Source organism: Artemia franciscana, chromosome 17, assembly GCF_032884065.1.
Source record: "Artemia franciscana chromosome 17, ASM3288406v1, whole genome shotgun sequence".
Lineage (NCBI taxonomy): Eukaryota > Metazoa > Arthropoda > Branchiopoda > Anostraca > Artemiidae > Artemia > Artemia franciscana.
In genome coordinates this window covers 1,499,430-1,520,279 of record NC_088879.1, presented here as the reverse complement: position 1 = coordinate 1,520,279, position 20,850 = coordinate 1,499,430, and the positions used below count along the sequence as shown (strand labels likewise).

Genomic DNA, 20,850 nt, shown 5'->3' with positions numbered 1-20,850 from the left:
ACAGACTTTTTTTTTAAATAACTTCAAATGCACCTGATTTGCCTTTTCAAACTCTAAAAAATAGAAATGTAGATTTGGCCTGCCTGAAAAAGTAAAAAAGCCCAAACGACTCTACCTGAAAAGAAACTATAATGAAGACACGGCCTAAACTAATTATCTTAACAATCCTTTGGATTCTAGTATCTTACCCAATAAAAACGAAAATTATAAAGTTCTGTTACCTGAAAATTCAACTCAATCAGTTCAAATGCAACTGACAGCAACAAACTGTGGAAAAGATAACAGCGAAAAACAAATGCTTTCTTTATCGTTTAAACTTTAAAGCGTTGTCATTCTGAAATTATTTACTGATAAGATTTGGTGAAAAGAAAAATATTGAAAATTATATGTTTTTTATTGTTTTAAAAAGTAGAGCTGTGAGAAACAGTAAAACTTTGGCGTAAAGAGGGGGGCACTGAGGAGGGAAAAACTACTTTCAGAAACGAATAATTTCTGTTCGTTTAAGTTTTAATGTCGCTCCTTACTTTCAGTTAAAAACTTGTTTTTTATTTCGTTTTTGAAATTTTATTGATTAAAGCAGGTTTCATTGGTTCACCGTACATAAATAATAAAATAAAATTTGCATATTAATTTTAATTTTTTGGCTAAATGGCTTTCTCAAAGTTTTGAACGGACAATTTTGCGAGACAGGGGAAGGGGAGGGGACCTAGTTGCCCTTCATTTTTTGCTTACTTAAAATTGCACTAGAACTGCTAATTTTATTTACGAGCTTTTTCTTAGTAAAAAATATATATATTTTTGGAGTAACTTGCATAACAAACTTCTATATTCACATGTTTTTATTATTTATATGAGGCACCACCTCGTAAATACCTCGGTCTTACACTAAAGTTAAAATTTTGTTCCAATTCTTTAAGAATGACCCCTTAAACAGAAATACGGTTTAATTAATAGCTATTTTGAAATAACTAAAGATACTTCAGCTTAAAGAGCGAGGTATTGAGGACAGAACCATCCTCCTCAAATACGTAATAATTTCTACCGTTTTAAGTGTTAATGTTGCTCCCTAATTTCAGCTGAAAAAACTCGTTTTTTATTTAATTTCATTTTTTTTAATAATGCGGGAAGACCAGCACCCCTTTCATGGAAACTCTTTCCCTCCAAGATAAATTCCTGCATGAAAAGATCCTCCCATGTCACCCGATCTCAACAGCCCCCTCATAACCAACCGAAAAAATCACCCCTGAAAACTTCTGTATACTTCCCAATAACCAATACTATATGTAAATAATGGGCAAAGTTCCTAACTTACAGCCCTACTCCAGGTGACTATGGGAAATTAATTCGTCTACAAAGGGAAGGTTATTAGATCTTTAAACTATCCTGACCAATAAGACTATCTTCAAAAAATTTTATCCACTGACTCTGGCAAAAATGAGGCTGGAAGATGGCCTAGCTGTGCAGCACTTTTGATTACTTAAAAAGGGCAATATAACTTTAAATTTTTGTTAGAATGAGCCCTCTCGTGACATTCTAGGACAACTGGGTCAATACAATCACTTCTTGGAAAAAAAAACAAATAAACACGTATCCGTGATCTTCCTTCAGGCAAAAAATACAAATTTCACATTTTTAGAGATAGGAGCTTGAAACTATTACAATAGTGTTTTCTGGTAAGCTTAATGTTTTTTTGTGAATTTACACCATTAGTGACTTTTACGGGGTGTTTCCTCCTTTTATCGAAAATATGGCAAATTTTCTGAGGCTCATAACTTTTTATGGGTAAGATTAAACTTTAAAAACTAAATATATTTAAAAACTATTTAAAACTATTTATATATTTAAAAATTACACAAAAATACAATTATTTTGATGCATCTATTGGTATCAAAATTATGTTTTTTAGAGTTTCGAATGCTATTGAGCCGGGTGGCTGTTTACTAACAGTTCCTTATCACAAACTGTTTGAAAATTACACTCGTGAATTTGAGAAGAAAGTGGAAATTAATATGCATTCTAGGAAATCAGATCAAGAAGAATTTTAAGATACAAAGGACTTTACTTTTTGGCAAAATAAGTAAACTTTACAATGGTATTATAATAATTCTACGAACTAATTGATGACCTTTTGGAAAAAATTAAGGATATTTGCAATTACTATAATGAAAGGATACATTTAAGACTAATGAATCCAAGGGTGTAATTATGTTGGCCCTCTGAAGTAAGTTACAGCTGTATGCTTGTTTGAAAATCAAGCCTACAGCTAGATTGTTTTCGATGCTTGTTGTTTTCAATGGATCATTAAATTTTAAAAATGAGTTTTTTTCAAGTAAAAGAAAAGAACGACATTAAAACTTAAGAGGGACAGAATTTAATGTAACGTTTGTGAGGGGGGGGGTTCAATCCTTCCTCAACATATCTCCATTTGCACTAAGGTTCTTAGTACTTTTAAAAAAGCTCGTTATTGTTCTAATTAAACGAATCTTATGTTTCGGGAGTCGTTTTAAAGAATGAGACAAAACTCAAGCGTTAGCATAAAGAGCGAAGATTTGAGGAAGGGCAAACCTTAGTTCAAACAATAATTTCTGTTTGTTTTTAAGTTTTAATATTTTTCTAAAGTTAAGTTCTTCTTACTATCTGTTGAAAAAACTTTCTATTATTTAGTGTCTGATCGATTTCAAATATTACTAGGAAATCTGGCTCCACCTCAATTGAAAAATTCCTCCTCTTCACAAATAAATCATCAATACAATTCGTTTATGGTAATAATTTACCCCGAGCAATTACCTTTAATTTAACCACACTTAAAATTGAGTCGGCAAAAAAGGAGCACTACATAGGAAGAATTTCGTATCGGAATTCTTACGAATTTCCCGTGTGTAAAGTTTGCACTGGAAAATTAACTCAATGGAAAATTCCATCCAAAATGAATGCATAATTACTCGTAAAAAATACTATACATAAACCATGGGCAAATTTTATTTGCCCAATTTTTATGGGCAAACTTAAAGACCTTTCCCCAGAATTTGATGAGGGACAAGTTGTCTTCAAAGGCATAGTTGTTTGGTCTTTGAACTATGTTCTACAAAATACTTATTTCAAAGTTTTGATCATATAATTTTGAGAAAAAAGAGGCGTGGGATGGGGCCTACTTATCCCCCCCCCCCCCCTATTACTTTTGGCCATTTCTAAAGGGCACCTGAACTTTCATAATCTGTTCTAATGGGCCCTCTCCCGGTGTTCTAAGACCACTGGGTCGCCACAATCACCCTTGGAAAAAACAAACAAAGAATCACGCATCCCTGATTTTTCTTCTAGCAAAAAAGTACTATAAAAATTCTCATTTTTGCAGATAGGACCTTGAAATCTCTGCAATAGATTCTTTACTTTTTTTATGTGAAAAAACTTTCTTGTTTTGCTTAAAACCCATGTACTAGTTGTTAAGCTAAGAGGAATTAGCCTACCACTTAAACAAATGTGAAGAAAACATTCATTTGCCCAAAATGAGGTCCAATAAAAAGTGTACAAGGTTTTTAACGAAAGATTTGAGAACAATAGCCACAATTCCTTGAGGCCCCATATTAGGCAAAAAAACCTGGATAGGGGGAACAAACACTCCAAAAAGGGATCCCTGAAAGCTTCTTATGTTTTTTCTCGACTGGCTTGAAACTAGCATCAATAAGACCTTGAGCCAAGCAACCAAAAGACCAAACGAAAAAGGAATTAAACGTATAATTTGTTTCACCGGAAAAGGAATTAAACGAAAAAGGTTCCAAAAAAAGACCAGAAAACTTTTCATTTTTTCTGAAGTTTTAAAAGCTACAGCTCTTTGTCATTGAGACAATGGGACCCAAGTTACGATAATTATATATATATATATATATATATATATATATATAATATATATATATATATATATATATATATATGTATATGTATATATATGTATATATATATATATATATAATTTATATATATATATATATATATATATATATATATATATATATATATATATATATATATATATATATATGTATATATGTATATATGTATATATATGTATATATATATATATGTATATATATATATATATATATATATATATATATATATATATATATATATATATATATATATATATATATATATATATATATATATATATATATATATATATATATATATATATATATATATATGTAGAGAAGCAAATTTTGGTATGCCCAATAATTAAAATCGTAAACAAATGTTTTTTACAAGAACCCCCGCATGTTAAATCTGTTTTTTTTTTTCAAACTGCGACGTCAGCACTCCGCAAATTGAGCTAAAAATTGAACCGAAGTTTTTATTTTCTGATGAGATTGAAATTTATGATGAACGTTTCTTGGATCGAGGCGATGTCACATCTTTTTATCGAAAAGCGGGAGGGTGTAAGCTGGTTCAAGAATAGGCTGAACAAATTTCTTCTCTGATAGGTTTGATATGTACACTTATAAAACCCCTGGACAGGGGTATTTTAATGTAAAAAGATAAGTTGGGGGAAGTGCCCCTGGAAATGGTATCTGACAAACAGCCAATGAATTTTTTTCATTTTGTTTAAAATTTAGGTTCTTAAGTATTTGGGTCAAGGGGTCTCAAAAGCAGAGAAGAAATTTTACCCGAAGAGAAAAAAATCGTATGTCGTTGCAAAATATTCACCAGCGGGGTTCAGTTGCTGTAATGCAGCAATCTTCAACATAGGTGTCAGCATAACTGCAAATCTTATTCCAATGATTTTCCACAGTTTCTAATATTAGGATATTCGAATATGCTGAATCTGATGATAAGATTTTTCTTAAGATTTCTCGAAGCTTTAAGGGGAGGAGTCCCCTCTTGGGGAAATTTTCTCAGGCTAGCAGTTTTCGATGGCATGAACTTTATATATTTTGAATCAGCATAAAAATTTGATTCTTTTATGTGTCTTTTGTCATGAATTAAATAAAAAAAATTAATTTTTTAGCTGAAAGTAAGGAGCGACATTAAAACTTAAAACGAACAGAAATTAATCCGTATATGAAATGAGTTGTCCCCTCCGCAATCCCTCGCTCTTTACGCTAAAGCTTTTAATTGTTTTAAAAAGTAGAATTGTGGCAAAGAGTCAAACTTTAGCGTAAAGAGCGAGGGATTGCGGAGGGGACAACTCATTTCATATACGGATTAATTTCTGTTCGTTTTAAGTTTTAATGTCGCTCCTTACTTTCAGCTAAAAAAATTAGTTTTTTTTTTATTTAATTTCTGAACGTTTTTGAATTAATGCATGTTTGGTTTTGGCTCTCCGCATATAAATTATTAAAATGAAATTTGTATATTAATTCTTTTTTTTGGCTAAATGGCTTTCTCTTAGTTTTGATCAGACGATATTGAGAAATAAGGGGTGGAGCTGCCCTCCAATTTTTCGGTTACTTAAAAAGGAAACTAGAACTTTTAATTTTTAACGAACGTTTTTATTAGTAAAAAATATACGTAACTTAAGAATTAACTTACGTAACAAACTTTCATAACCTTATATTTTTATTATGTATAAGAGGGGGTTTGTACCCTCGTTAATACCTCGCTCTTTACACTAATTCCTAAGTTTTGTCCCAATTCCTTAAGAATGACCCCTGAATCAGAAATGGCGTAGAATAAATAGTTGAAATTACTAAAAATACTTTAGCATAAAGAGCAAGGTATTTATCTCCTCCTAAATACCTTGCTCTTTATGCTAAAGTATTTTTAGAACCCCTCATATGCGTAATAATCTCTGTTCGTTTTAAGTTTCAATGCTACTTCTTCCTTTCATTTGAAAAAAACGTTTTCATGTTTATTTTTCATTGTTTTCTTATAGTAATGCTACAGAATCCTGCACCCTTGTCATTGAATTTTTCTTCCCCCATGACAGGTTCCTCCAAGGAAAGATCCTCCAACATAGCCCCCTTTCCTCAGCCCCATCCACAAACAAAATAAAATCCCCCTGAAAACGTCTGTACGCTTCCCAATAACCATTACTATATGTAAACACTGGTCAAAGTTTGTAACTTGCAGCCCCTCCCCCAGAGATTGTGGGGGAGCAAGTCATCCCTAAAGACATAGTTATTATGGTTTTCGACTATGTTGAACAAAATGGCTATCTTAAAATTTTGATCCGTTGACTTTGGGAAAAAAATGTGCGTGGGAGGGGGCCTAGATGCCCTCCAATTTTTTGGTCACTTAAAAAGGGCACTAGAACTTTTCATTTCCGTTAGAATGAGCCCTCTTGCGACATTCTTGGACCACTTGGTCGATACGATGACCCCTGGGGAAAAGAAAAGAAAAAAAAACAAAAAAAACAAATAAACACGCACCCGTGATTTGTCTTCTGGCAAAAAAACACAAAATTCCACATTTTTGTAGATAGGAGCTTGAAACTTCTACAGCAGGGTTCTCTGATACGCTGAATCTGATGGTGTCATTTTCGTTAAGATCCTATGACTTTTAGGGGGTGTTTGCTCCTATTTTCCTAAATAAGGCAAATTTTCTCAGGCTCTTAACTTTTGATGGGTAAGACTAAACTTGATGAAACTTATATATTTAAAATCAGCATTAAAAATTCTTTTGATGTAGGTATTGATATCAAAATTCAATTTTGTAGAATTTTGGTTACTATTGAGCCGGGTCGCTCCTTACTACAATTCGTTACCACGAACTGTTTGAAACTTTGTTTTTTACTGTTCCTGTTATTATTTAGATGCATCGACCATTACTTGCAGTTCTTTACCTGGAACCGTTTGATAACTTTTAAGACTTATTATATCAGCTAGCCAACAAAATCACCAAAAATTACACTACTAGTTGAGCTAATACTTTTCAAGCAAAATTGTCTCATATCAAATAAAAAACAAGTGTCTTACAAGTTAGTGTGTCATGCCAGTAACCGAACCCTACTAATTTTCTCATTTTCTTTTATTATTATCGTCACCAAATCTTATCAGCAAAATTATAATCAAAATGACAGCAAAGTTTAAACGATGAAGAGAGCATTTGTTTTTCGCTGTTATCTTTTCCACAATTTGTTTTCTGTCAGTTGCATTGGAGCTGATTGAGTTGAATGTTCAGGAACAAAGCTTTCTAATTAGTGTTGTTATTGGGTAAGATATCCGATTCCAAAAGATTGTTTAGATAATCAGTTTAAGCCATGACTTCATTCTGTTTTTTCAAGCAAAGTCGTTCGTACTTTTTCAGGCAAGCCCAATCTCCATTAGTACTTCCTAGGGCTCAAAAAGGTAAATCAGGAGCATTTGAAGTTTTTTTTCAAAAAAGTATATTTTTCGATGAATAAGAAAAATTTTTATTCGGCCAAGTTCAGCTGAAAAAGGGATAATGAAGAAAAGGTTTCAGGGAGACTGTGACATGTATAGTACCAAATCTGATTTGACATTGTTAACAACCGAAATAGTACAGGAAGATTTTTCCTCTTGAAACAAAACACGGTAGTTGTCTACATAATGGTACATCCTTGAGAAGTAAGATTAGGTTAATCCAAATGAAATATACCAAAATATGATGAAATAAAAAGACAAAAACAGACAACACAGAATGTAACAAGATATAAAATTCAAATTAAAAGAACTCAAAACTTAAAAGTCTCTTTGAAAAGAAAGTGTATTTTTCTCAAGGAAATGTTCATAGTATATCTTTTGAACGCTTGAAGTGTTTCACATCGAAATTTCTAAGAAGATGACGTTTTTCTTTTTTCAAGTCGATCAAATTCCAAGTTAATAAAATTTCATACCTTACAAATCAATAGTTGTGTTGGCTAAAACCAGTGATAAAATTTTCTGTTTCAAGGATTAGAATTGGGAGAAAGAAGAAGGGGTTGTGTCATATTCATAATTTCACTTTGAAATGAATATTTTTATTTTTATTTTATTTTATTTTGTTGTTTTTTTCTTATTGTAGAACATCACATTGAATACGATGAAAAATAAAACATAATATGGAAAAATTATATTGATAACCGGAATTCACACTGACATATAATTTTCTATCCAATTTTCTTTACATATTCAAGCAATTTATAAGTACATGTTGCCTTGATACCTGTAATTTTGGTAACACCAACATGTGATCATAGTTAGAAACAATTTGCAATATATTTCATTGAGTAGATTGCCATTTTAGTTTTTTTAATGTAATTCCTAAAAGAAACATTACTTTTATAGGATTTTTATTCCCCTGTTTAGCGATCAGCAAGGCTTATATTATCTAACTAGCCAAGTTAGAAGGAAGAAAGCTCTCCTAATTTTTCACAGAAAGGATGGATTTAAGTTTTCATAAAAGTTTGAACCGTATCATATTTTAAAAAGGCGTTGTCTTGGCCCATACTGCCTTGATAACATAGCCTCCAGAAGACATTGGCTCCATCAAAACAAAAGAGGGGTGTGTATTCACTGAATGATATTAAATTTGTCACAAGAGTAAAAGAACGGGTTAAAGCGTTTTCTCCTTGGAACTTATCCCCTTGGAAAATATCCCGGTACTTGTCTATTATTTAGAAAACACTCAATAAGTGAAGTTAGGTTCTTTCGTGAAACAAACTACGATGTCAGGTTAGGTTAGTCTTATAAAGTCATGTTGTGTCCATTGACGCACTGTTTTGTTGTGGGTAACAACTCTTATCCTGGAAAAATATAACTGTCTCTTTTTCAATCTTTGGCAAAACTTAATTTCAAAATCTATGTTCAAACACTATCTTCTATCTCTATCCGTAGCAAACTAAATTGAGTTTTGTCTTTGTGGAAATGAAACAAAATTTTCTCAGCGAAACTCTTGAGTGTGTTCTGAATTTAATTTGATCAATTGAATAAAGAACAAGTGCCAAATATTTAATTTAAATGTACCTACATCGTAGTTTGTTTCCCGAAAGGAGTTCAGTAAACTTCAACTTCACTTATGGAGTATGTTCTAAATATTACACAAGTACCGATATCTCCCCACGTTGCTGGTTGGACTGAAGGAAATTTTGACAGATGAAAAAGAACTAGAACTCTTTAAACCTCTAAAATGAGGTTCTCTGTTATATTAAATAAAAAAACAAGTTTTTTTAAATGAAAGTAAGGAGCGACATTAAAACTTAAAACGAACAGAAATTACTCCGTATATGAAAGGGGCTTTTCCTCCTCGACACCCCACTCCTTACGCTAAAGTTTTTTATTGTTTTAAAAATTAGAGTTGCGAGAAGGGACCAGTGTTTTCTCTTCATGAAAAATATCCCCCCACCCCACAGAATATCCATCCTCACCGAAAATCCCGGATTAAAATTGTCCTCCCCCCCCCCCCCGATATAAAGTAAAGTAGCTCAGAGAAATCACAGAATGAGTAGCTCAAAATGTTGATTAGATGCTCTGAGGTATCTGATAACCTCGTGCCCCTCTCTTTCCATTTTTTTTTTCAAATCTCGAAATTTGCCAATATATTTTTCAGTCGTCCAATTTAATTCCGTATTACATGTTATAAAATCATTATAATAACTTGGAACTCCAAAAAGATATATGTTTTCTATTTATCCCCCCCCCCTTTGAATAATCCAATTAATCTTACAAATTTGAGTGGGTCTCTAATCTCTTATTTTATGTATGATACGAAATCAAATCATGAAGAAATTTTTGGATCCAAAGAATTTTCCTTTTTTGACCAAATGAGAAAATTTTTAATGGCATTATAACAATTCCAAGAACTAACTGATGTCCTTTTGAAAAAATTAAGAGCAATTACAATTACTATCATAAGACCGGTTCGGTGAATGGATACATTTGTGACTAATAAATCTTTTAAATTTAGTGTTGCTCCTTACTTTGAGCTTGAAAAAGTATTTTTTGATTTAATTCCAACAAAGTTGAACATGTAAAGATTCTAACTTGTGTCCTACCCCATGATGTTGCCCATACTTGTAGAATACCGAAAAACTGAGTATGGTGGTTCAGTTGCTTGAGGGCTCATGGACAGCTTTCAACCCAGTCGATTATTTGCTACAATGGAAAAAAAAACAATAGGAAAGAGTTTATTTGGCACTTTTGACGACGTCGGAAGAGCCATGAGTTCTAGCAAAATTCTAAGAATCAATAGATTAATTTAAAAGGAAAATCTGAGGCTTAATACCGGTTAGGATTTAAAATAAGAGCTCTGAGACACGAGGTCCTTCTACATATCAAAATTTGTTAAGATCCGATCCCCGAGTCGTAAGTTAAATATTCATCAGTTTTTCTAATTTTTCCTCTCACTTCAACCCCCAAGATGGTTGAATCGGGGAAGATTATTTTATCAAGTCAATTTGTGCAGGTTGCTGCACAACCAGTTGCTGCACACAGTTGCAAGCCTACCAATTTTCATCGTCCTAGCACGTCCAGAAGCATCGAACTCACCAAAGCACTGGATATCCCACTATTCCCCCAAAGAGAGTGGATCCGGTCCATTTTTGTCACTCACGTATCTACAGCTTGTGGTTATTCTTCCCATCAAGTTTTATCCTGATCTCTTCAACCTAAGCGTTTTACGAGATTTTCGGTTTCCAAGATTTTGTCTCCCCTTCCAACCCCCTATGTTCCCAGATACAATTAGAATTGAAAAGAGAGTTCTGACACATAACATTTTTCTATATATCCAGTTTCATTAAGATCTGATCACTCATTCGCACGATAAAGATGCCTCAATTTTCACGTTTTCTAAGATTTCTGGTTTCCCCCTACAAATCCCCCGGTATTACTGCATCTGGTTAGTATTTAAAATACGATCTCTGAACCATAGGATCCTTCTAAATATCAAATTTCATTAAGATCTGACCAACCGTTCGTAAGTTAAAATTACCTCATTTTGTCTAATTTTTCTGAATTAATCCCCCCCCCCCGACTCCTCCAAAGAGAGCCAATGCTGTCTGGCAATTTCAATCACGTATCTAGGACATGTGCTCATTCTTTAAACCAAGTATCATCTTGATCTCTCCACTATAAGTCTTTTCAAAGATTTCCAGTTTCTTCCTCCGACTCCCCTAGTGTCACCAGATCCGATCAGCTCTGAGACATGAGGTCCTTCTGAATATCAAATTTCATTCGGAATTTATTGCTTTTTCGTAAGTTAAAAAAAGCCTACTTTTTTAATTTTTCCGAATTACCGAATGAGCCCCCCCCCCCCATCTCACCAAAAGAGAATATATCTGGTCTGGTTATATAAATCATGTATATAGGACCTTTTCCAAGCTTACCGGTTCCCATTCCAACTCCCCCCAATGAGTCCGGATCCGATAGGGATTTAAAATAAGAGATCTGAGTTAAAAATACCTCATGTTCCTAATTTTTCAGAATCAACCCTCCCTCAAACTCCCCAAAGAGAGTAGATCCGTTCCAGTTATGTCAATCACATATCTAGGACTTGTGCTTATTTTTCCCATAACATTTCATCCCAATCCCGCCATTCTTAGCGTTTCCTGAGATTTCAGGTTCCCCCTCCAACTAAAAGCGTTTATTTTTGAATTAAAATGAAATAGTTGTGTTGAGGTTCTTTCGGGTTCATCATGCTCGGTTTTTCCAATATTTGTTTATAAATGGTTATAGGGACATTCAAGGTCCAATTATTTTGTATTCTATAAATTTCATCTTCTTAAGAACATTCGATATATTAAAATTATTTGTAAGACTCAGAGTCAGCTGACCGTGTTAAAGACAAAGAGCTCATAGCAAAATCTCCCAACATACTTGTTAACATTGAAATCTGTTAACTTGTAAAAGATGGTAGATCAAACAGTTTGTGGTAACGAACTGTAGCAAGGAGCAACTCGGCTCAATAGTAAACAAAACTCTAAATAACGGAATTTTGATGCTAAAATATACATCAAAAGAATCGGATTTTCATGCTAATTTTAAATATATAAGTTTCATCAAATTTGGTCTTTTTCATCAAAAGTTACGAGCCTGAGAAAAATTTGTCTTATTTTAGAAAATAGGGTAAAACATCCTCTAAAAGTCACAAAATCTTAACGAAAATCTCACCATCGCATTCGGCGTATCAGAGAATCCTATAGCAAAATTTTCAAGCTCCTATCTACAAAAATGTGGAATTTCGTATTTTTGCCAGAAGACAAATCACGGGTGCGTGTTTATTTGTTTGTTTTTGTTTTTTTTTATTTTCCCCTGGGGTCATCTTATCGTCCAAGATGTCCTAAAATGTTGCAAGAGGGTCATTCTAACGGAAATGAGAATTTCTAGTGCTCTTTTTAAGTGACCAAAAAAATTGGAGTGCACCTAGGCTCCCTCCCACGCTCATTTTTTCTCCTAAGTCAACAGATCAAAATTTTGAGATAGCCATTTTGTTCCACATAGTCAAAAACCATAATAACTATGTCTTTAGGAATGACTTACTCCCCCACAGTCCCTGGGGGAGGGGCTGCAAGTTACAAACTTCGACCAGTGTTTACATATAATAATGGTTATTAGGAAGTGTACAGTCGTTTTCAGGGTTTTTTTTTGGTTTTGGGGATGGGGTTGAGGGGAGGGGGCTATGTGAGAGGAGCTTTTCTTGGAGAAATATGTCCTGGGGGAAGAAAAATTCAATGAAAAGGGTGCAGGATTTTCTAAAATTACAATAAAAAAAAACAATGAAAAAATAAACATGGAAAAGTTTTTTCAATTGAAAGTAAGGAGTAGCATTGAAACTTAAAACAAACAGAGATTACACCCATATGACGGGTTCTAAAAATACTTTAGCATAAAAAGCGAGGTATTTAGGAGGAGATAAATACCTCGCTCTTTATGCTATATTATTTTTAGTAGTTTCAACTATTTATTCTACGGTCTTTCTGATTCATGGGTCATTCTTAAAGAATCGGCACAAAGCTTACGATTTAGTTTAAAGAGTGAGGTATTAACGAGGGTACAAACCCCCTCATATACATAATAAAAATTTAAGAATATAAAAGTTTGTTACGTAAGTTAATTCTTAAGTTACGTATAGTTTTTACTAATAAAAAAATTCGTTAAAAATTAAAATTTATAGTTGACTTTTTGTGTAACCGAAAAATTGCATGGCAACTAGGCCTCCTTCCCCATCCCTTATTTCTCAAAATCGTCTGATCGGAACTAAGAGAAAGTCATTTAGCCAAAAAAGGAATTCAAATATAAATTTCATTTAATAATTTATGTGTGGAGAGCCAAAATCAAACATGCATTAATTCAAAAACGTTCAGAAATGACATAATAAAAACTAGTTTTTCTAACTAAAAGTAAGGAGCGACATTAAAACTTAAAACGAACAGAAATTACTCCGTATATGAAATGGCTTGTCCCCTCTTCAATCCTTCGCTCTCTACGCTAAAGTTTGACTCTTTACCACAATTCTGCTTTTTAAAACAATTAAAAGCTTTAGCATAAAGAGCGAGGGATTTTGGAGGGGACAACCCATTTCATATACGGAGTAATTTCTGTTCGTTTTAAGTTTTAATGTCGCTCCTTATTTTCAGTTAGAAGAAAACTAGTTTTTTTTATGTTTACGTTTAAAACCGCATGGACGTCAGCAATAGTGTTTAAAACATCCATTAAACATTTTTCTACGATAATCTAGTAGCCTGCTAGCCCTGCTAACGTTGCAGTAGCCTAGTGGTGAGCAGATGATTTGTGAAACTTTCTTAGAGGCTTCAGAGGGGAGCATACAAAATGGGCTCTTAAGCTATTTTTTTTTACCAAGCTAAAGAGCTAACCGTTTAGTAGGTACCGTTTTATGCTTCCATGTTTTTTGACTTAAGAAGTGCCCACACAAGTACCATTTTTTTTGCTATATTTTATTTATGGATGGTATAATTCATAATAATAAAAAAAAAACAAAAAAAAACACATAGCTCTGAGTAATATCTTTCAACAGAGCCATTAAACATCTCTTTCAGAAGTTTTTCTAGCCCACTGACCCCAACTTTACTACTTGTGACATGGCACCGAAAGTACCGCTCTAAGTTCAACTTTGCAGTAGCATATGGCGAAATTAATGAAAAGAATGTATAATTCACAGAAAAATGCCAAAATCTGGTTAATGTTGATATTCACCGGTGAATGTCCGAGATTCCTTTGGATTCAATTAGCTTTGAAAGTAGGCCTTTTTAATCTTATGAAAGAAAAGCTAAGGTTAGGATAGATTATGTTAGTTTAGGTTAGGCTAAATTTGGTTATAGATAGCAGAAATCGGTTAAAAGCCTTGCATAAGCAACTTAACCTAACTTCCCTTATTATATCCTAACTAAACATAATATAACCGAACCTAATATGTTATTATCAAACCTAGCATCAAATTGAACAAGTTGACTGGGAACACTGATAAATCCAAGGAGAAAAAAAAAGATATTTTGGACATTCACCAATCTTCGGACATTCATGGTAATATATACATAAGCAATATATTTTATATAAGCTATTAAACGTCTATTTACGATGTTATTTTAGCTCATTGTCATTTTTAATGTCATTTTTACCACTTTTAGTGGAGTCAGACTTTTCTGAAAACAGCAAACATTTCTTTTCGCAGCAAACTTTTACTTTTGAACCTATAAAAAAGTTACCATTCCTGACTCAGGAATGAGTCAGATAGAATGAATCAGTCAGATAGCAATGTGTTCTGAATAGAAACATTCTATACAGATTAAACTTTGATTCTAATGGGTTGCAGCTCACTCTTTACTAGGTTGCAGATACGGCTGCATCCATGAAAAAAATAAATCATAGGACGTTGTAGCATTTTTAGGTATAGAGAGGGGCCACGGGTCCCTTGTGTAATAAGAAAGCTTTTTAAATAGGTATTGACATCTTTGGTGGACAAAATATTGATTGAAATATGAAACATATTGGAAATAAAAAGAAGGACCAGACAATCAAAAGAATTCTGGTGGGTGGGAGGGGAACCAAAGGGGCTATCTATTGTGTCAGTTGTTCAAATTTTATTTCTAATATCCGTTTACTTTGTTAGACTGAAACTTTGGGCTCTGTTTCTCTATTTTTTCCAACTCAGGGAGACAATTCCCTATCATTTGTAACTCTTAAAAGGGAACTCGAGCTTAAACTTCAAGTCAAATGATTATCCTTAAGAGCTCACACAGCCAACCCACCGTAAAAACCGTGGGTACCCTGGTGTATAACTTACAAACCTTTTCCTCAGACTCTGTGGGACTGTGTCAGCCTCTAAGACCATGTATGTAATCTTTGATGGCTTTTGAACATTTGGGAAGCTAAAAATTTCCATCGGATGCATTTGGGAGAAATATTCCATGATTGTGGGGGTGGTTCTAGTTGTATTCTGATCACTTTTACTCTTAAAAGGGGATTAGAACATCTGATTTTCAACCCAATGATCCCGCTCCAAAGTTTATACGTTCACCCTTTTCATAAAAACCATACATGCTCCGGGGCGTAACTTATAACCCTTGCTCGGAGGGCAAGGGTCCTACCTTTCATCTACGCTGAACAAAATGTTTATCTCAACATTTTGGTTGGATTTATTTGAGAAAATGATGAACATTGTGAGGAGGGGATTGTTAGCCCTCCAATCACTTTTGACTATCAAAAGGGCACTAAATATAGCAATCTCCAATCGAATGGACCCTCTCCACAGTTTCTACAACACTACTTCTTTATGTTTTGCCTTGGTCAAAAACCAAAAAAAGAGAAAAAAATTGTCCCCATAGCTTTTTAATTAGGCAGCGCAATTTTGCTGCCTCAGATTCAAACTAATAAGGAAAAATTGGCAAACATTTCCACGCACACACCAACGTAAAAATTTTGAAACACAAAGTTCAAAGTTTAATTTTCTCAAAAAATATTTTAGTTTAGTCGGTTAAAATTTGGAAAATATAACTCATTTGTATTTATCTGAGGTAATAAAGGGAAAATTTCAATTGTCTTTTAAAATGGAAGGTCTTTCATATCTGGCTCTAGCTATTCAAAATAAAAGTGATGATAGGCGAAAAGCTTTTTTTTGCCAATTTAAGGCCCAATAAATTTCAGTAGTTCGTAGCTTCAAAATATACTTTTTCTGATATGACTTAGCCAAACATTTTACAGCTATCAGCCGTTACGAAAAATTAGGGAAGCTCTTAGTAAAGCAAATCTAAATCAAACAACAAAACTGGGAAAATACTAATACTACTGAAAACACGTTAATATTCTTTTATATTTCTCAACATTTTGAGATTTACCTGCTAATCACACTGATTCAACAAAACAATAAAAATTTAGGTTGCAGAATAAAAACTGAAATAAAGATGCAAATTTACTAAATAAGGCCAAAAATATTCTGTTTTCATTTGGAAACTTACTTATATTCCTAGGCCAATATTCTCCAAATGCACAAAAAGAACTTTATATGGAGGGGGGATGGGACCCATGGAATAGGAACAGAAAATTCTCAAAAAAGGAGCCGACTACCTTGAACATAATATTCTGAGCAAATCCTAAAGACGAAATATCCCTAGTGTTTTTTTTGGTTTTTTGTTTCTTCTTATGTTTTTTTTTTACTTTGCCTTTTTTTAACTATTGACTAGTTTTTCTTATCAAATTTGAAACAATAAACACCATTTAAAAGCATCCACCCAAGGAAAGCAGCAAAACACTTAATTAGAGAATGCTGATATCTTTTGACCCTAACCCTTTTAATTATCCTTGGATAGAAATTAAAAATATAGGAAAATTTAAATCAAAAACTAAAAAGGGATAAGAAAAAAAACTGTCAAAGAATCTAAATGAGCAAAATTCATAACACAAAGATTTCCTTAAAACTTATTCTTAATAAGCTACTATGTTCAATATGGCAATATTTTTTCGAATGTCTGGAGCTAAATAGCTACAATATAGAAAAGTCTCAGTTTGTCCAGATGAAGTGTCGAAAAAAAAAAACCAAACCATTTTTCATTTGAAAGTTTTGAAACTGAGATCTGTAAATATTTCACTATAACAGTCATTTCTAGGGAAATAAATTTTAGATTCTGGGGATGAGTTCCCAAAAGTTGGTTATAAAACGGCAGAAAGAATTTTTGCCTTTAACATGCTTAAAATTGAAATCTGTTGCTGAACCATGGGGATTCCAGTTACAAAAATTAACTTTAAAAAAAAGCTGACCTCGGAGTTGCACTTTTTTCAAGTATTTGGAACTGGAGGTAGTATATTTGATCAGTCTAGATAAAATGGAAGTAACTAAGTCATGAAATGGAAGTCATGGTAGCAGAGGGGGTATTTAAATTGTATAATTTTAAAAGATGTTAAAGGATATAGAATAGGGGCTGCACCATTTTAGGAGATTTCAGAGGCTATAGTACTTGGGATATTTAAATTGTGCCATCATAGGGGGTCTTTGAGGCGATATAAGTGTGGATATTTATATTATACCATTTTAGGAGATATTAGAGGCTAGAGCACTGGGATATTAAAATTTTTATTGTGTCATTGAAAATTATGCCATTTTAGGAGATGTTATGAGCTGTACACAGAGGCCATTAAAAATTTCAAATACCCTTCAGTACAAAATATTTCAAATTTAGACTATTTAAAATTTAAATACATGACAACAAACAACAATGAGTGATAAAACTAAAAAAAAAGCATCAAAAGAGACTGGGGCCAATAGAAAGAAATGATGAAAGACTAAAACAAAACGGATATTCCCCTGTATGTAAACTAGGCGTCCTCAGCACAAGATAAAAGAAAAAACCCTAAACTAAAAATAAAATAAACCACCACCAATAATAATAAATACAAATGTCGCTACTGATCCACTTAGGGAAAAGAAGCTAATTGAGTTACTTCAACGAGAACATCAAAGCAACTGAGGACGCCTAGTTAGCATAAAGGCGAAATATCCGCGTTGTTCAAGTCTATCATCTTTTCCCTCTACCGGCCCCAGTCTCATTTGATACTTTTTTTTTATCGAGTTTTATCTCTCTTCGTTGTTTGTTGTCATGGCTGGCCAGTTCGATTTTAGAACTTTCATTTGAATGCATTCTAAAAATTGAAACACCTCAGTCATTTAAACACCTCACTCATGACGTCCCAAAACCTTCATGGCAACATTTTGTTCAGATATCTTAATTACTATTTATTTAATTACACATTTCTATATACATATATACATTCGTTTCAGATCGACAGAAACTGAATTAGAAAAATATTTTGCTGATTTGTTGATTCAAAATATTGCTTCAATAGATTTTTTAGGCATTAATTTTCTAAGGTTTGAATTGAAATAAATTATCTTTAAATAATTTTCCTTTATGGTCGTTGTTTGGGGTTTGAGCCTTCGACCACAAGTCATTTCTGGTTCTGCTACTATGTTTTGTGTCCGTTTAGAGTAAAATAACTTTTCTTTTTCAGCTACAATATTTTGGACGAAGTAAAGATTGTCCAACCAAGACACATTCAGGCTCTATACAGTTTGACCGAAAATATCTAGGTCAAACAGGACATTGTAATTTATTGTTATCAGAACAGGGAAACTAGTCGACATTAAGATGGGGGTAGATATTGATAGATTCATTGGAGATGTTGACTCAAGTTTCATCTGTTCAATATGCAACGACGTCTTAGAAGATCCTCAACAGGTTTGGATTTACAAATATTAGATGGGTAGCTTATGAAAGGCCTTCAGCTGGAAAGAAAAACTATCCAAGGCTAAAGGAAACACTGAACTAAAAGAAAAAATTCAAACAAATCATAGGCAGTGCAATAGCATTGCTTTAGTAAGGAGCAATGCGGGCACAGTGTATTATTTTTTTTTGTTTTTTTTACCCGGGCACTTCCCATCGAAGGAGTTGTCTTAGAAACTTCGAAAGGTTATTTTCATTGGAAATTGGGAGGATTTGTGTCCTTTTTAATAGTCGAAATTTATTGGAGGGCAGCTAATATCCCTTCATTGGATCATATGATTGCTAATCAGGTGTCTTAGTGAGCTGTTTGATATTCAGAGTGATGGGAGGATGGATAATCCCCTCTCCCGCATCTCGTATTTTCCCAAAATATATTTGATAGACCTTTTGAGATGGCTATTTGTTTTTGTAGAAACTTAGAAAAGGCTCATTCGATTAGAGATTGGAAGGGCTAGCACCTTTTTTAATAGAAAAAAGTGATTGAAGGGCAACTAAGCCCACTCCCACGCCTATGCTTTTTTCAGACACATCCAATCAAATTTTGAGATAGCAATTTTGTTCGAAGCTGTTTAAAGCTTCAGAAATTATGCAGTTGAAGATGACACCCCCCCAACCCAGAGCCCTCAGGGCAAGGGTTGTAAGTTATGCCCTGACGGCATATAAGGTATATATATAGAAAGGGTGATCGTATAAACTATTTAGGGGACTCATTGGACTGGTAGTCAGAAGTCCTAGTGTTCTTTTTAAGATTCAGAGTGATCATAGGGTGGACACTCCCCCTCCCGACACCTCGTTTTTTCTTGAAATGGATCTGATAGAAATTTTGATATTGCCATTTTTTGTCGTAAAAAATTTGGAAAAGGCTCATTCGATTTCAAATTGAAAGGGCCATTTTTAATAGTTGAAAATGATTGGAGGGCAACTAACTCCCCTCCCAAGCCCACCATTTTCCCAAACACATTCAATCAAATTTAAAAATAGCCATTTTGTTCAACGTAAATGAAAGGCTCAAAATTTATGATTTTGAAGATGAACCCCTCCCCCTCCCTAGAGTCCGCAGGTAAAAGGTTCCCGAAATTCATCTGATAGAAATTTTGAAATGGCTATTTGTTGTTGTTGAAACTTTGGAAAAGGCTCATTCGATTCAAAATTCAAAGGACTATGGCCCTTTTTAATAGTCCAAAATGATTGAAGGACAGCTAATCCCCCTCCCATGCCAACCATTTCCCCAAAAACATTCAATCAAATTTTTTAGAAAACCATTTTGTTCAACATAACTGAAAGCTCCGGAAATTATATCTTTTAGGATGACAACCCCCCCCCAGACCCTTCATGGTAATGGTTGTGAGTTATGTTCTAGGGGCATACAAGGAACCACAGGCAGTTCAATAGCACTTCCTAAGTAAGGTACGACATAAACACAATATATTATTTATTTACGTGTTTTTTTTTAGACCAGGTCACTTTGCATCAAAGGAGATGTCGTAGAAACTTAGAAAAGATTGGAAAATGAAAGGACTAGTGCGGCCCCTTTTAATAGTTGAAAGTGATTGGAGGGTAACTAACATCCTTCCCACGCCCACCATTTGCCCAAGTACATCCAATCAAATTTTTTCATAGGTATTTGTTCAAAGTAATTGAAAGGACTAGAAATCATGTTTCTGAGGATGACAACCCCCTAGCCCTAAGGGCAAGGACTGTAAGTTATGCCTTGGGGTAAAAAAAAGGTATATTCAGACAAGATGATCTTATAAACTTCGGAAGGAGCTCGTTGAATTTCAAGTATTCTTTTTAATTTCAAAATAAATGGAGGGTGGATAACTCCCTCCTCAGCACCTTGTATTTTTCCAAGGTGTATTTGATAGAAATTTTTAGATGGCCATTTGCTGTCGCAAAAACTTTGAAAAAGACTCTTTTGATTAGAAACTGAAAGGACTAGTGCTCTTTTTACTAGTCAAAAATAATCAGAAGGCAACCAGCCCCCCCCCCTCCCGACGGCTATCAATTCCAAAAAAATACCTAATCAAAATTTTGAGATAGCTGTTTTATTCAGTGTAGTTGAAATGTATGGACATTATGTCTTTGACAACCCCCATATCTTCTCAAGACCAGGACAAAACTTGGACTTTACTGAGAAAATGACTGTGGATTGTCATTTTGATATACATATACTGATATATATATATATA

At 33.6% G+C, this 20,850-nt stretch overlaps 3 protein-coding genes across 9 annotated transcripts in view; 1 reads left to right on the top strand and 2 right to left on the bottom strand.

The window, feature by feature from the left end:
• Positions 1-7,001, bottom strand: part of LOC136037669 (myosin-6-like) — a 44,511-nt gene extending 37,510 nt beyond the window's left edge. The window contains exon 1 of one of the 2 annotated variants that reach the window (XM_065720398.1): positions 6,912-7,001. The gene's annotated coding sequence lies outside the window, so the exon portion shown is untranslated. Of the gene's footprint in view, positions 1-221; positions 318-6,911 lie in introns of those variants that run through there. The other variant, XM_065720397.1, reaches the window with a different exon arrangement.
• LOC136037674 (methionine synthase reductase-like) overlaps positions 1-20,850 on the bottom strand; it is a gene marked incomplete at its 3' end in the record, with an annotated part of 463,030 nt that overhangs the window by 350,314 nt on the left and 91,866 nt on the right.
• The window catches only part of LOC136037670 (uncharacterized), a 55,307-nt gene continuing 41,493 nt past the window's right edge, over positions 7,037-20,850 (top strand). For 2 of the 6 annotated variants that reach the window (XR_010620010.1, XM_065720399.1), the window contains exons 1-2: positions 7,037-7,148; positions 18,390-18,616. Coding sequence is in view for 4 of the 6 variants with exons in the window: in XM_065720399.1 (XP_065576471.1) it covers positions 18,527-18,616 (90 nt within the window). In the remaining 2 variants the exon portion in view is untranslated. The other 4 variants (XM_065720400.1, XM_065720401.1, XM_065720402.1 and 1 more) reach the window with 4 other exon arrangements.